General features: G+C 46.0%; 1 protein-coding gene across 3 annotated transcripts in view; it reads left to right on the forward strand.

The window, feature by feature from the left end:
- GPN1 (GPN-loop GTPase 1) overlaps positions 1-17,217 on the forward strand; it is a 73,973-nt gene that overhangs the window by 37,791 nt on the left and 18,965 nt on the right. For all 3 annotated transcript variants that reach the window (XM_050951118.1, XM_050951119.1, XM_050951120.1), the window contains exons 10-13: positions 108-190; positions 4,250-4,289; positions 6,810-6,900; positions 8,128-8,238. In XM_050951118.1, coding sequence (XP_050807075.1) covers positions 108-190; positions 4,250-4,289; positions 6,810-6,900; positions 8,128-8,238 — 325 coding nt within the window. The remainder of the gene's footprint in view (positions 1-107; positions 191-4,249; positions 4,290-6,809; positions 6,901-8,127; positions 8,239-17,217) is intronic.

Consider the following 17,217-nt stretch of genomic DNA (forward strand, 5'->3'; position numbering starts at 1 on the left):
TTGTCTTTGATTGGTAACTCTAGAATTCATCTCCCATAAAGGTTATTTATAATCCTTTGTATGAATTGTGTCTCATTTAGTTTCTGGAACATACATTTCTTTTGCAGGTGGTTGGTGTTTCTGCCGTGCTGGGTACAGGACTGGATGAATTTTTTGTGAAAGTCTCTGAAGCTGTAGATGAATATGAGAGGTGAGGTGGTTATTTTCAGTGTGAGGGAAAGTGTCCTTGATCTAAAGAATGCTGCTCAGCTTCCAGTTCATGGGCTTGTTCCATTGCTTGAATGTGTGCTGGTCTTTTGCAGCTCAGTTGGCCTAGAGCAGTGGTCCCTGAACTTTGGGGTGTGCCCCCTAGAGGGATATGGAGGAATGTTTAGGAGGGTGTGGTGGGGCCCAGACCAGCCCCCACAGGGGATGGTGAGAGAGTGCTGTTCAGCCCAACCACTGCTCCGCTCCTGGCTATGACTCTGGCCCCATTTCTTGCTCCCAAGCATGGCTCTGGGGTGTGTGGGGGGGAGGAGGGGCGACAACCAAAAAGGTTTGGGGACCACTGACCTAGAGTATTTGTTATAAAACACCTGTCCTGTGTATGCTAGAGTACACAAATAAGACATTCAAACACACAAACTGTCCAGACATAAATTTCAAAATTGGTAACTGCTCAATAGAAAATCCAGAAAACACTAGTACAGATAACCCCTTCAACCCACCTCCTCCTTAGATGCCTGAGGATAGACTAGGTTTGCATTGTGCCCAGAAAGCAAACACAACAGGGCTCTGGCAGACTCAGTGGTGAGCAAATTCAAAGAACCTTCACAGAAGACATCCTGCCAGCAGGCCCTCTCCTGTTTAAACTGGTGAAGCTCCAGGTCAGGCATATCTGCAGATTGCAGTTGTGCTTCTGCCCTCATGGAATACTGCCAGATTGTTTGGTTGCCTTATACCAGTGGTCCCCAACCTTTTCGTCTGGCAGGCCCCAGACAAAGGACCACGGTGGTGGTGGAGCATCCGCCGAATTTCTGTGGCATTTCGGCGGTGACTCCTCTCGATGATGTCGCTTGTCGGTGGCAAGAGGCGTCATCGAGAGGTGTCGCCGCAGAAATTCGGCGGCATTTCGGTGGATGCTTCACCACCGTCCAGGACGTGGGCTCATTTAGATGCCCCTGCGGGCACCACGTTGAGAACCCCTGCCTTATACAATCAAACTCAACACTTTGAACTCCAACTTGATGCCTCTGAGTAGACTGTAGGTCATGGATCGCTAGTGAGAGGTGCTGCCTATGTGAAACCCTAATTAATAAGTAGCACTCTGCAATAGCTTTAGCTTCCACATAATCCCATGATGTAGCACCATGTAAAGTGTGCCAGAGTAGTTTAATCGTGAGGTGACAGAGTCTTGGAAAACTGTAACAAGTCCTGCATCTGTGAGAGGTAAATCTCTTTTTTTTTTTTTTTTTTTTTTTTTCCCCCCCACTAGGTACAGATGCAAAAAGTACTCTAGGCTAGTGAGTGCTGCCAGGAATTAGCCCTTCTAATCAGGCCCCGAAATTGCAAACCTGTGAGATACTTGTCCGTACTCCTAACCCTAGTTGTCACCTACCACCCCACACTGGAACCCCTATGGAGTATTATGAAACAGCTGCAACCCATACTCGATAGGACATCCCACTCCCCAATACACCTTTCAAGATCAAGGGTCCTATACATCTCTATCACAACATGTGGTATATCTCATCCAGTACATTTTAAATTTCCCAGTAACAGCTATGTGGGTGAAACCAGACAATCACTATGCTCTTAAATCAGGAGTTCGCAAACTGGGGGTTGGGACCCCTCAGGGGTTTGTGAGATTATTACACGGAGGGTCATGAGCTGTCAGCCTTCACCCCAAACCCTGCTTTGCCTCCAGCATTTATAATGGTGTTATAAGTTAAAAACACTTTTTTGGTATATTTAAGGGGGGTTGCACTCAGAGGCTTGCAGTGTGAAAGGGGTCATCAGTGCTAAAGTTTGAGAACCACTGTCTTAAATGAACTCTGACAGGAAAATCATAAGACAAAAACACCCTATCACCTGTGGGTGAACACTTTTCACAAAGCAATCGCTCCATGTCTGACCTATCAGTTTCAAAAGATGATATGGGAGCTTAAATTCATGAGTTTGCTAGACACTAAAAATCATGGTCTTAATAAAGACATTGGATTTATGGCTTATTACAACAATCTGTAACCCACGAACCCCTTTTTGTCCTATGACCACAGCAGTGTTAATGGGCCACTTCACCTTGAATGGTAGGGCTAGTCTACACAAGAAGCACTTTAGAGAATCATAGACTATCAGGGTTGGAAGGGACCCCAGGAAGTCATCTAGTCCAACCCCCTGCTCAAAGCAGGACCAACCCCAACTAAATGCCCAAAATCCTAAATGGTCCCCTCAGGGTTTGAGCTCACAACCCTGAGTTTAGCAGGCCAATGCTGAAATCACTGGGCTATACTCCCCCATCAGTGCAGCTGCACTGCTTTAGCGTGTCTGGTGAAGATGTTCTATGCCAGTGGTCTCCAACCTTTTTATGCCCAAAATTACTTTTTGAATTTAAAGGCAACCCAGGTTCTGCCCTGCCCCACTCACTCTATCTGCCCCTTTCTTCGTCGCTCATTCTCGCTCACCCTCACTCACTTTCACCGGGCTGAGATAGGGAGTTTGGGCTTGGAAGTGGGTGCGGGCTCTGGGCTGGGGCCAAGGGTTTCACAGTGTGAGAGGGGGCTCTGGGCTGAGCCTGAGGAAGGAGGTTGGGTTGCAGGAGGGGTGTGGGATCTGGGAGGGAGTTTGGGTGCAGGAGGGAGCTCCAGGCTGGGCAGTGTGTTGGGGTGCTGGCTCAGAGGGAGGGGTGCAGGAGGAAGTGCAGTGCTGGCTCTAAGAGGGGGTCAGGGCAGGGGGTTGGGGTGCAGGAGGGAGTTCAGGAGGGGGTATGGGGTGCTGACTGAGAGGGGGCTCAGGGCTGAGGGTTGGGGTGAGGCATCCCGCAGGATGGCACTTACCTAAGGCAACTCCTGGTTGGCAGTGCAGCGACGCTAAGGCAGGCTCCCTGCCTACCCTGGCCCCACGCTGCTCCCGGAAGGGGCCAACACGCCTCTGTGGTCCCTGGTAGGGCGCAGGGGGCACGTGGCTTTGCATGCTGCCCCTCTCTGCAAGCACCACCCCTGCAGCTTCCATTGGCCACAGCTCCCTGTTCCTGGCCAATGAGAGCTTCAGGGGTGATGCTTCCAGATGGGAGCTGTGCGTGGAGGGAGACCTCCACCTGCGCGGCTGCACTGGCCGCTTCTGGGAGCAGCACAGGGCCAAAGCAGGCAGGGAACCTGACTTAGAAGCAACTCCGCTACACCGCCAAAGATCACGATCAACTGGGAGATTCTCTAGAATCGACCTGTCAATCACTACTGCTCTGTGCCAAAGGGAGAGCACTCTCCCTCCAGCATAATTACTCCACCTCCATGAGAGGTGGAAGCTATGTCAGCGGGAGAGTATCTCCTGATAACATAGTGCCATTGTGGACCTCGCTTAGGTCAGTATAACTTGCGTTGTTCAGAGGGCTGGGGGCTCTTTCAAAATCTTGAGTGACGTAAGTTATATCAACTTAAGCAGTAGTGTAGACCTGCCCGTAGAATATGTACTATCTCTTTGACCTTGTATTTAGCTGTGACACTCTGAGTATCTTTCCTTGACCTGAGGAAGAGCTCTGTTTAGCTCAAAAGCTTGTCTATCTCACCAACGGAAGTTGGTCCAATAAAAGATATTACCTCACTCATCTTGTCTGTCTAATATCCCGGGACCGACATGGCTACACCAACACTGTGTACAATGTCATCCTCACCAATTCTGGCAGTTTCCCTCATCGTAGCAGCCTTACCTCAGTCATCTTTGGGTTGAGTCTCTGCCAGCTTGCTTGTGTGAGCAACAGCTGCAGTTTTTGTATTTGTCCTTAGCTTCTCATCTTCTGCCTTAAGAGGGACAGCCCAGGTATTGGGCAACATTCCTATATGCTTTTTGAAGAAAAATCTCTCTTGAATAAGGCACCATTTGTTCACTCAATGTCTGGTTTATTATGGGTAATTGAAAATTCAGGGTCTGTTCTAGTTGCAGCTGTAATGTTAAATGTTGTCTTAATTGTTGGATTAATGGAAATATGCTCAGAGGCTTAGGTAATGGACAGATATTGTTTATAAGTAAATGTTCAAAACGTTTCTCTTTTCAGGGAGTATCGTCCAGAATATGAGCGTCTGAGAAAATCATTGGTAAAGATTTACAAGTATTTTACACACAGGCAGTGTATTCTGGGGTCAGAGTGCCAACTAGTCTGCTCCAGTTTTCCTTCAGGACCCCAGCTTTTGGGGGTATAGTCTGGTTATTTTTCTTAAAAGACTTATCCAATCTGGATTTAAATTTCCACTGCACTGCAAAGGCCCATTATTTAATATACTAATCACACTTATGGTGAAAAGCCTTTTCCCAAGACCCATCCTCAGTCTCTCCTTTGCTAGATTTGGTATGGTGCGGTTTTATTTTCTACAGCAGTCTTTTCTACAAACCATGCATTCTCCAAATGCTTTAGTGCTAGTAATTGAATGTGGTATGACTTGGACAGAGTGTCTGTCTGAGAGCCATGAGGAAGGGAAATAAGGTGTAGAGTGTGTACGGTGGGGAATAGATTCTAAAGCAAGGAGCGAATAATTCTATTACACAAGCTGTAGAGAAATTACTCTTGGAATCCTGGGCATGGTTATAGTCACTTAGCTTCAAGGGGGATCTAATCTAGAAGGATTCATGTACCTTGAGGGGTGGAGGACACCATTTGTTATGACCTTCCAAAGTGACTTTTTAGGTCTTTGTACCGCAAATTCCCACTTTGGCTTACGTGAAGATATCAAGTGTGTTAATAAAGTAGAAGACAGAGATGTAACTTTCATGTTAGAGATGAAAAATGTCTTCTGGCTACCCTGTTTTATGCAAAGTTTGGATTCTAACTCCAGTCTGGTAGGTTACTGTACCCTTTTTTCTCTTTCTCTGGGCTGTCCTTTGCCATCCTGAACTTTTCTGTTACCATAGAATAGAATCATAGGACTGGAAGGGACCTCGAGAGGTCATCTAGTCCAGTCCCCTGCACTCATGCCAGAACTAAGTATTATCTAGACGAGAGGTAGGCAACCTATGGCATGTGTGCCAAAAGCGGTGCATGAGCTGATTTTCAGTGGCACTCACACTGCCTGGGTCCTGGCCACCAGTCTGGGGGGCTCTGCATTTTAATTTAATTTTAAATGAAGCTTTTTAAACATTTAAAAAAACTTATTTTTACATTTACATACAACAATAGTTTAGTTATATATTATAGACTTATAGAAAGAGACCTTCTAAAAATGTTAAAATGTATTACTGGCATGCGAAACCTTAAATTAGAGTGAATAAATGAAGACTCGGCACACCACTTCTGAAAGGTTCTAGACATCCTTGATCTAGACATCCCTGATAGGTGTTTGTCTAACCTGCTTTTAAAAATTTCCATGGATAGAGATTCCACAACCTCCCTATGCAATTTATTCCAGAGCTTAACCACCCTGACAGTTAGGAAGTTTTTCTTAATGTCCAACTTAAATGTCCCTGGCTGCAATTTAAGGCCATTGCTTCTTGTCCTATCCTCAGAGATTAAGAACAATTTTTCTCCCTCTTCCTTGTAACAATCTTTTATGTACTTGAAAACTGTTATGTCCCCTCTCAGTTCTCTCTTGTCCAGACTAAACAAACACAATTTTTTCCCTCATAGGTCATGTTTTTCTGACCTTTAATCATTTTTGTTGCTCTTCTCTGGACTGTCTCCAGTTTGTCCACGTCTTCCCTGAAATGTGGTGCCCAGAACTGGACACAATACTCCAGTTGAAGCCTAATCTGTGCGGAGTAGAGCGGAAGAATTATTTTTCATGTCTTGCTTACAACACTCCTGCTAATATGTCTCAGAATGATGTTTGCTCTTTTTTTTTTTTAATTTTTTTATTTTTTTTGGCAACAGCGTTACACTGTTGACTCATATTTAGCTTGTGATCCACTATGACCTCCAGATCCCTTTCCACAGTACTCCTTCCTAGGCAGTCATTTCCCATTTTGTATCTGTACAACTGATTGTTCTGTGCTAAATGGAGTTCTTTCAATTTGTCCTTATTGAATTTCATCCTATTTCCTTCAAACCACTTCTCCAGTTTGTCCAGATCATTTTGAATTATAATCCTATCCTCCAAAGCACTTGCAACCCCTCCCAGTTTGGTATCATATACAGACTTAATAAGTGTAATCTCTATGCCATTATCTAAATCATTGATGAAGATATTGAACAGAACTGGACCCAGAACTAACTTAGAATGTTGATCAGTTGAGCATTTTTGACTCTGGAACTTACTGTGCCAGTTCTCCAAAGACTCTGCTGGCTTTCTGTTCAGTGTATTCCACTGAAACAAAACAGATTGTACCTCTACATACTTTGAGTCCTGGCTATCCAAGAGACACTTCTCAATGCACTAGTGTGACAGTTGAGACTGAATAGCTTAAAGTGCTTCTGGTGGAGGTCTCTCAGCTCTGGAATTCATTTTCCTCCTCTGGTCCAACAAATTCTGCTGTAAAGTCCATTTATTGACTCATACTTTTACCCATCGTTTGGGTAGTCCTCTCTTCTAGAGCGGAAATATTATTTTACTTGTATTACTTGAACTGTGTCCAGAGACCCTGTGGTGGGTGTTATATTAATCACACTAAAATGTTCCCTTGTGTAGGCGAAAGCCCAGAGCAAGCAGCAGAAAGAGCAGCTGGAACGTTTGCGGAAAGACATGCTCTCTGTGGCTATGGAGAGCAATCCACTTGCAGGTAATGAAAGGGTTTTGTGTGGTGGAGTAATTTAACTTCAGAAGAGTCTCTGTAGAGTTTGCCTTGAAAATTCTGTCGTTTTTCTCTCTGCCACAAAAGTATAAAAGCAACTTAGTCCCAGTGAAGGGCACAGACCATTTCCCTGTGGGATGGTCTCATCTTCTGTGCCAGTGGTTCTCAAACTTTATTTTCCATGGACCACTTGAAAATTGTTGAGGGTCTCACTCACTTAGTGATCTTTCCAAATGTTGTTTGTACCATTAGCTAGCTATTGTAAATTGCTTTGGGTAAAAGTGCTATATTAAAAAAAACATTAATAATAATAATAAACATTTTTTGTTCTACAAATAAAAGCACACAACTCATATTTTAATATCAATAGTCTTACCTTTCCAATGCGATGGATGTGCCCTCTCCCCCTCCCTTCACCCCCCCAGCAGCCACAGAGCTGAGAAGGGAAGGAGGGCTGTCTTTCCCTGGCAGCCGCAGCCCTGGAGCTGGGGAAAGTCACCTCTTTCTCTGGCCACTGCGGCCCTGCACATTCCAAATTCCTGCACATCCCAAATTCCCCCACCCCCCTCTTCTCACCCCACTGTCCCTCCCACCTACACCCTATTCCCCCAAGGCCACCACCTCACCTTACATGTGCATCTTCTCCAGGGTCCTGGCACCTAATTAGTGGAGCCAGTGTGGCTCCACTAAGTAGATGGGTGGGCCTTCATTCTGTCATGTGCGGCCGCCCAGGCACACACTTTAGAGGGAACCGTCCGTGCACCACCTGAATGGAGCTTTCAGACCACTGGTGGTCGACGGACCACAGTTTGAGAACCTCTGTTCTATGTGTTAGGCCCAGCAGAGGATCAGGGAAAGAAACAACCCTGGTGCCTAGCCAGTAGGGGAGTGGGCATGCTAGAAATAAATAGATTGCGTTGATAAAATATTCCAGGCAGGGTGACATAGCAATTAAATTGACATCGAACAAGAATTCAACAATATGAGTGGGGCTGTAATCTGTGGGGTTCTACAGGGAACATGCTACTGTGTAGCATCTCACATTTCTAGCACATGTATTTGTGTCTGTGGGGGCCATGGGGTGTTGTCCATACTTGTAGGGTAGGTACCAGTAGCTGTGTTTGCTGTGTGCAGATGCTTTCATTATGAAATATTAGGGAATTAGGTTGTTGTCAGTATGAGACTTTGTCTTTAGAAGCTTCTATTTCTCACTAGATTCTTCTGACACTTCTGCATTGGGCCCCTCTGACTTGATCATGACACGAGGAACTTTGGATGAGGAAGATGAAGAGAGAGAGAGTGATACTGATGATGTTGACCATCAAGGTAAGGGAAAGTGAGGCAGTCTGAGGCTTGGAATTACACAACATGCCCCTTGAGAGGGGAGATCAGAGGTCAAGTGCATGGCTGTTATGGTGAGTGAGAGAGCTGATTCAGTATTGAAGGTCAAATGAGGTGGGAGGCCAGGGTTCAGACAGGTCATCAGTGTAGCCATTGGAGACACCAAGGGTGGGAAATTGTAAAGAGAGCAAGAGCGAGAGCTATGAATCCAAAATTGGAGAGGAAGGTGAATGGGTCAGAGTCAGGGAGAGGGAGGTAACTCTGATGTGGAAGGGGGGAGTCAGATGGAGTCAATCTTCAAAAGAATGAGGTGAAGGAGGAGAGGTTGGAAATGACAAGAGTGGAAGAGAAACCTGTGCCCACTGTGTGGGACAGTTCAGAGCAGCTGCACCTCTGTTTCCTCTCAGTGGTCCATCAAGAACACGTAACTCTCATGCTTCCAGCTCTTCAGCAATTGCATTTCTTGAGCACTCCCTTCCGACTCAGGTATTCCCATGCTGCACAGTTCCTTGCCTTCACTGTATTATTCCCAGCAGAGGCAGGCTGCCCTAGCACAGCTGCATGCTTTCTCTTCAGACAAGGAAAACAGTGTGACTGTCCACAGTTATGGTTAGTTACAGCTCAGCTCTTTTTATGCAAACCCATTTTATTCTTAAGGTAAAAACACTGCAAAAGAAAACGTTAAAAACAATGAAGAACCTACACAGTTGCTAATAAGCTTACCAGAGATCACCCCAACCCTAACATGGGCTCTGGCAGGAGCAGTCCTTCAACATCCCATCTAAGGGATTTCCTTGTGGATTCATGTTCATCACAGCTCCAGCGTAGCCCAAGCACATAGCCTTATGGTGTTAAGTATCAGAGGGGTAGCCGTGTTAGTCTGGATCTGTAAAAGCAGCAAAAAGTACTGTAGCACCTTATAGACTAACAGACGTATTGGAGCATGAGCTTTTGTGGTTGAATACCCACTTCGTCAGATGCATGTAGTGGAAATTTCCAGAGGCAAAATTTCCACTACATGCATCCAGCGAAGTGGGTATTCACCCACGAAAGCTCATGCTCCAATATGTCTGTTAGTCTATAAGGTGCCACAGGACTCTTGGATGGTCTTATGGGTACTCAGTAGGCCTAGTCCTTCCAATTCTTCCCTAAGAATTAGGGCCGTTTGTGGACTTGGGGTCCTGTCTATTTGCTGTATCAGGAAGAAGGCCCAGAGATTATTTAAAACCAGGGTATTTATTCAAAAATCCTTTTTGTGTGTTGGTCCATGGAGAATCCTTGACGTTAGCAAAGCTTTTGATATGGTCTCCCACAGTATTCTTGCGAGCAAGTTAAAGTAGTATGGGCTGGATGAATGGACTATAAGGTGGATAGAAAACTGGCTAGATCATCGGGTTCAATGGGTAGTGATCAATGGCTCCATGTCTAGTTGGCAGCTAGTATCAAGCGGAGTGCCCCAAGGGTCGTCCTGGGGCCAGTTTTGTTTGATATCTTCATTAATGATTGGGAGGATGGCATGGATTGCACCCTCTGCAAGTTTGCAGATGACACTAACCTGGGAGGAGTGGTAGATACACTGGAGGGTAGTGCAGGATGCAGAGGGACATAGACAAATTAGAGGATTGGGCCAAAAGAAACCTGATGAGGTTCAACAAGGACAAATTCAGAGTCCTGCACTTAGGAAGGAAGAATCCCATGCACTGCTACAGACTAGGGACTGAGTGGCTAGGCAGCAGTTCTGCAGAAAAGGACCTAGGGGTTACAGTGGACGAGAAGTTGGATATGAGTCAACAGTGTGCCCTTGTTGCTAAGAAGGCTAACAGCATTTTGGGTTGTATAAGTAGGAGCTTTGCCAGCAGATCGAGGGATGTGATAATTCCCCTCTATTCAGCATTGATGAAGCCTCATCTGGAGTACTGTGTCCAGTTTTGAGCCCCACACTACAGGAAGGATGTGGAAAAATTGGAAAGAGTCCAGCAGAGGGCAACAAAAATGATTAGGGCCTGGAGCACATGTTTTATGAGGAGAGGCTGAGGGAACTGGGATTATTTAGTCTGCACAAGAGAAGGAGGGGGGATTTGATAGCTGCTTTCAACTACCTGAAAGGGGGTTCCAAAGAGGATGGATCTAGACTGTTCTCAGTGGTAGCAGATGACAGAACAAGGAGTAATGGTCTCAAGTTGCAGTGGGGGAGGTTTAAGTTGGATATTAGGAAAAACTTTTTCACTGGGACGGTGGTGAATCACTGGAATGAGTTCCCTAGGGAGGTGGTAGAATGTCCTTCCTTAGAGGTTTTTAAGGTCAGGCTTGACGAAGCCCTGGCTGGGATGATTTAGTTGGGGATTAGGTCCTGCTTTGAGCAGGGGTTTAGACTAGATACCTCCTGAGGTGCCTTCCAACCCTGATGTTCTATGATTCTATGAACTAATATATGTGAACCTTTCCAGGGGATGGCATAACTGGAGGAATTACATTAAATTAGCGTCCCCTTCCTTTGACGGGAGTTACATAGAAGCTTGAGGGTAGAGGATGAGAGAAGAAGGCAGCAGAAGCTGTGTCTGAAAGGAATCTGAGTTTGAGAGCACCATGGGTTGGAGGGAGAAGGACATGAAAAGACTGCAGACTCTTATTGGAGATGGAATGGGCATTTCTTAGGAAGCAAGGAAACAGGGAGGCAGGGACGGGTTTGAGGATAGAGGCGAGTCTAGTGAGGTGGTATCATCAGATCAAGACTGGAGGCCTTTTTGGAAGAAATCCTTTACCCAAACACAATTTGTGTGGCTGCATACATAGGAACTGGGTAAAATTCCATGGCCTGTGTTTATATAAAAGGTTAGACTAGATGATCTTGTAAAGTCCCTTCTGGCCAGTGAATTAAAAGTTAAGCAGAGAATCATGGGTGGTAGAGGGATGCCCCTTTTAAAACATTTATATAGCTAAATTAAGATAGTTATATTAAAGCCTATATCATCCATGAATTACAATTAAATAGAGCTGGGCAAATAATGGATTTTCTCTTTTTTAAATTGGTGAATGGAAAAAGTCTAAAAAATTTCATTTCCAGTCAAATTAAATGTTTTGTTTTGATTTCAGCCATTTTAAAATGTGTGTTTTTAATAAAATTAAAGGAAATTTTGAAATGAAAAGTCATTTCAAACCAAAATATCAAAACATTTATTTTTGAAAATGTTGAAATGAAAAATTGAAGGGGATTATTTTATTTATTTATTTTTTTCATTTTAAGGTGTTTTTTTTTTTTTTTCCCCTTTTAATTTGGTGACATTTACAGAAATTTGCAAAACATTTTGATGGCATTTTTTGTCAGTTTCATGTGAAAAATTTTGCCAGGCTGTAGAATTTAAGGCTATTTTGTTGTGAAGAAATACGTTTGTACTAGATATGAATGTGTTTATTAGAATATAAAAGAGTTACTTAGTCATTTCCTGGCTATTCCTGTTTGAATTTTGAAAGTTGCCTGATAAGTAAAGAATTTCATAGAATCATAGAATATCAGAGTTGGAAGAAACCTCAGGAGGTATCTAGTCCAACCCCCTGCTCAAAGCAGGACCCACCCCAACTATTGTCAATTAACAATCTTTACTGACTTCTGAAATTGTTTTTTCTTATTGTTTTGAACTGTACCCAAAGATGTGACTTATAATGAAGGTAACTACAAGCATAATGGTGAAAGGGTGGGAGTAGGAGAGGATGATAACAAATAAGGTTGTTTGGAAATTCCAAATTGTCACTTTTTGGTACAATTTAAAAAATATATTTTATGTCCCTATTGTAGATTCTTGCCTGACTGGTTCATGTGGGCAGTGCTGCAAAAATGGTTTTTACAGCATTACAATTCATAGTCCTTTCCGGCCTTGAAGTAAAATCTGTTATGATGATCTGATCTGAAGTCAGCATAACACAGGCTAGAGAACCTCACCCAGTAAGTCCAGCATTAAGCCCTTAACTTCTGTTTGAGTGATAACGTATCTATTAGAAAGCTATCAAGTCTTGATTTAAACAGTTCAGATGATGGAAAATTCACCACTTCCCTAGGTAAATTGTTCAAAGATTAATTAAACTCTATTTCTTGTTTTAAATGTTTCTGGTTTCAGGTTTCATAGATTTTAAGACCACAAGGCATCATCAGATCTAGTCTGACCTCCCGTATAACACAGGCCATAAAATTTCATACAGTTACTCCTGTATCTAGCTCAATAACTTGTATGTGACCAAATCATATCTTCCAAATGCTTCTGAGCCTAAATTTCAGTCCAAGCCACACCTTCTAAGCACTATCTATGTAGCTATTTCTATTTCTGTCAATCAGAGCTGAGAGACACCAAAATGTGTCTGATCAACATACTCATAATATCTCATTCTAAGGCATTTTTTTCCAAGCTTCCAATAACTTTTCTGTTCTGCACCCTCTCCAGTTTTTCAGCAGCCTTCCTAAAATGTGGACACCAGAATTGGATTCATTAGTCGGTATTGTTCTCACTATAGCTGTATACAAAAGTAAAATAATCTCTCTACTCTTACTCACTGCTTCCCTGTTTATACTTTTTGGCACAGCATTGCATGGGGAGCTCATGTTCAATTATTTATGTACTATGATTCCTAAGTCCTTTTCAGACGAAGCCACTGCTTTCCAGGATAGAATCTCCCATTCTGGAGGTATAGCCTGCACTTAGACCAACTTCAGAGGTGTGCCGCTCCGATTCAGTGCTGAGCATATTAGCCTCAGTACAGAGTGCTCAACCAGCACTGGGCCCTCCCCAGCACCATTTGCCATCCCCAGTGCTTAGGGGAAGGCACAAGAAACAGCGCACTGAAAGAAGGCACTCCCCAGTGCCAAAGAAGAATAGGCGGGGAATGGTTGACAAGGTGTTGGGCCACTTGTCCTCTGCAGAGTGGCAATCAGTGGTGGCAACTCCACCCAGGGCTCCGAGCCTGGTCCAGGATCCACCACTGACTCCTGGAAGCAGTTGGGGCACCCTACACTTGTGAGCCCATTGACGCTGGAGGCATTCCAGGTGTCAAGAGACGTAATGTCGCTCCCAGTGCCACCAAAGAACCTCAACCAGTGGAATCGTTGATGGCAGCCTCCACCAGAGAGAAACCCTCTATGAGTCCACTTCAGTGGTCTCCGGCTTTGGCACACTGGTTGCCGGATTCTGAGTCGCCAGCTTCACGGCACCGATCCCCAGCTTTGTGACACCTATCTCTGGTCCCATGACAACCATCGCCTACTCCATTGCTCTGATCTCCAGCTTCCTGGCACCACTCCCTGGTTCCCCATCACAGCTGATAGGCGGAAATGGCAATGACTCCACCATTGTCTCTGAGGGAAGAGTCCTTGTCAGAGTACAGCTGTGAATCCATCCCTCCCCCAAGGAGACACTGGTATCAGTTTGTACACACTGGACTTCGGTGCCGGACCTTCTGCAGGCACTTGGCCACCAGGGCAGTCGCCAGTGCACTGGCAATGTTGGAACCCGGGGGTGGTGAGAGTTGTTTCCCGTCAATGCTGGGACCTTAGTCCCAGATGTTGTCCTTGGTGGTATCTGAGAGGCGAACCACAGCACTGCCCCAGCCAGTGCCGAACCTTGACTCAGACTCCAATATTGAGACCCAAGCAGTGGTCCAAGTGGAGGCAGCCCCGCTGGTGGAGGAGGAGCCAGCTCCTCCTATGGTGGTGGCCTCTTCCTCATTGTCCCCAGACCAGGTGGTTGTGGGTCCGGCCAATCCCCTTCCACCGGATGACTTCAGGGCTCACCAAGAGCTCCTCAAGCGGGTTGCCACAAACTTGGGGCTGGAGGAGGAGGAGGAGCTCAAGCCCATGGACAGCCTGTTTGACATTTTAGCTTCAGTGTCCCCCTCCAAAGTGGCCCTACCAGTTCACAAAAGGGTGTTGAAGCTGATTAGGGTGCTGTGATAGACCCCATCTTTCCTACTCCGACCTCAAAAAGGGCAGAGAAAAAATATTATGTCCCAGCCAAGGGGTGTGAATATATGTGTGAACAAATGAGCAGGACAGTCAGGGGCAGGCAAGTGCCTCCCTTAAAAATAAGGGTGCAAAGAGACTCCATTTGTTTGGTTGGAAGATATATTGAACAGTCAGCCTACAGCTTCGTATCTCCAAACAGTAGGCACTGCTGGGAGGTACGATTTTAATATCTAGAACTTGATGGCCAGATTCAAAGACTCGCTGCCACAGGGGTCAAGGCAGGAATTCTTGGCCATCCTGAAGGAAGGCAAGTTGGTGGCCAGGGCCTCGCTTCAGGCTGCCTTGGATGCGACCAATTCAACAGCCAGATCAATGGTGTCAGCAGTGTCCAGGCAACACAGCTCATGGCTGCAATTATCGGGTCTTTCTCACGAGGTGCAGCAATCAGTGCAAGACCTCCCAGGTTGCATTCTTCTTGGAACAGACGAACACCAAAGAGTGAAGGACTCTAGGGCTATGCTGCGCTCCTTGGGCCTGTACACATCCCTGGCCTCCAGGAGACATTTCTGGCTGCAGCTGCCTCTCAGGTTCTCAGGACCTCCCAGGGATGATCCCTATAAGAAAAAAAGGGAAAGGTTAAAAGTGCCAACTCCTGCACTGTCCAGCTCTGCCTCTGTCAAACTCAGGAAGGTACCCCAGTCGCTTAAGGCAGACCTTCTGAGAGTGCACCCAAAGACAGTGTTCTGGACTTGACCCAGGATCCATCCCCTCTTTTGTTTTTGGACCATTTGTTTCCTTTTGATACTGCATGGTCCCTAATAACTTTGAATCGTTGGGTACTCAACACCGTGGCAGTTGGGTATACCCTGCAGTTTTTGTCCATCTCCCCCTCCTACTCCTCAACCCTGTTCCTCTTCAGGGACCCTTCTCACAAACAACTCCTTATCCAGGAGGTGGAAGCTCTCCTACGCGTGAGGTCCATAGAGGAAGTTCCTCAAGATTTGACGGGCAAAGGGTTTTATTCACGATATTTCCTAATCCTGAAGGTCAAAGGGGACCTCAGGCCCATCCTGGACCTGCATTGCTTCAACAAACATCTCAGGAAGTTGAAGTTCCACATGCTCTCTCTGGCCTCCATCATCCTCTCCCTGGATCTGGGAGATTGGTACGCTGCCCTTGATTTAAAGGATCCATATTTCAATATCTCCATCTTCCATGGACACAGGAGATTCCTCTGGCTTGTGGTGGGGTAGCACCATTATCAACTAACTGTACTCCCCTTTGGTCTTTCATCAGCCCCAAGGGTTTTCACAAAGTGCATGGTGGTGGTTGCAGCTTACCTGAGACATCCAGGTGTGCAGATTTACCCATATCTCAATGACTGGTTAATCAAGGGCCGCTCACAAGCTCAGGTCCAACATAGCGTCAACGTTATATGGGCCATGTGTTGGGAGCTGGGTCTGGTTATAAATGAGCAGAAATCAACTTTGATCCTGGTTCAAAGAATGGAGTTTATAGGAGCAGTGCTTGACTCCACTCAGGCCAGGGCATACCTGCTGGAGGCCCAGTTCCAGATGATGTCAGACCTAATCACCAATGTCAGGGCCCACCAACTCATGACCACTCAGATATGCCTCAAGCTGCTGAAATACATGGCAGTGTGTACTTACCTGGTGCAGTATGTGCAGATGCGTCTCAGACCTCTGCAGATGTGGCTAGTGTCAGTCTACTTTCCCAGCAGGCACCACTTGGGCCTAATTCTCACAATCCTGCTGACTGTTTTAGCATCACTGACTTGGTGGACGGAACAGTGCATGATGAACAGAGTCCCCTTTGCTGCCCTGTACCCGTCAGTGGCATTGGTCTCAGATGCTTCAGACCTGGGGTGGGGGGCTCATACTCTCCCTGCACATAAATGTCAGGGAACTCAAGGTGATATGCTTGTCCTGCCAGATGTTCTGTCCCTACCTGTCAGGCAGGGTAATGCAGGTCTTGACGGACAACACGGCCATGATGTTTTACATCAACAAGCAAGGCAAGGTTCACTCTTCGGACCTGTGGCAGGAGGCTCTTCAATTGTGGGACTTCTGTGTGGAACATGCCATTCATGTCAAGGCATCACACCTCCTCAGCGGGTCATTTTCCTCTCGCTATGAGTGGTCCATTCATCCAGAGGTCGTCAGTGTTATCTTCCAGAGATCAGGGACTCCCCAGATGGACTTGTTTGCCTCCAGATAGAACAGGAAATGGCAGCAGTTTTGCTGGATGCATGGGCTCAGCGAGGGCTCCCTGTCTGATGCCTTCCTGCTTTCGTGGGCAGGGGGGACTATTGTATGCCTTCCCACTCACACGCTTGGTCCACAAGGTCCTCTTAAAGATCAAAAGAGAGAAGGCAAGGATTATCCTCATAGCTCCAGCATGGCCGCACCCGCATTGATATGGCACACTTCTGGACCTTTTGGTAGCAGCCCTGTCACAGCTCCCAACTTGATCTCGCAGAACCAAAGTTGGTTGCTTCACCTGAACTTCACGTCTCTGCATCTGACAGCTTGGCTGCTGCGTGGTTGAACCCTGAGGAATGGGCCTGCTCAGAGCAGGTCCAGCAAGTCTTATTGGGTAGCAGGAAACCCTCTACCAAAACGATCTACTTGGCCAAGCACTTCACTTGTTGGGCCTCTGATTGGGGTCTTTCCCCATCTCAGTCCAAGATAGTCATCTATGCAGTCCATCTACTCCACCTGAAGCACCAGGATCTGGCCCTATCATCGGTCAAGGTACACAAGGTCGCTGTCTTGGCCTTCCATCATCCGGTCCAGGGTAAATTAGTCTTCTCACACGAGATGACAGGTTCCGTAAAGGCTTGGGAAGACTTTATCTACAGGTTCGTGACCTGATTCCCCATGGGACTTGAATCTGCTACTGTCAAAGCTCATGGGGGGGCCCCCTTTGAGCCATTGGCATTTTGTTCCCTGTTACTACTGTCATGGAAGGCAGCCTTCTTGGTGGCAGTTGGGTTG

Source organism: Gopherus flavomarginatus, chromosome 4, assembly GCF_025201925.1.
Source record: "Gopherus flavomarginatus isolate rGopFla2 chromosome 4, rGopFla2.mat.asm, whole genome shotgun sequence".
NCBI lineage: Eukaryota > Metazoa > Chordata > Testudines > Testudinidae > Gopherus > Gopherus flavomarginatus.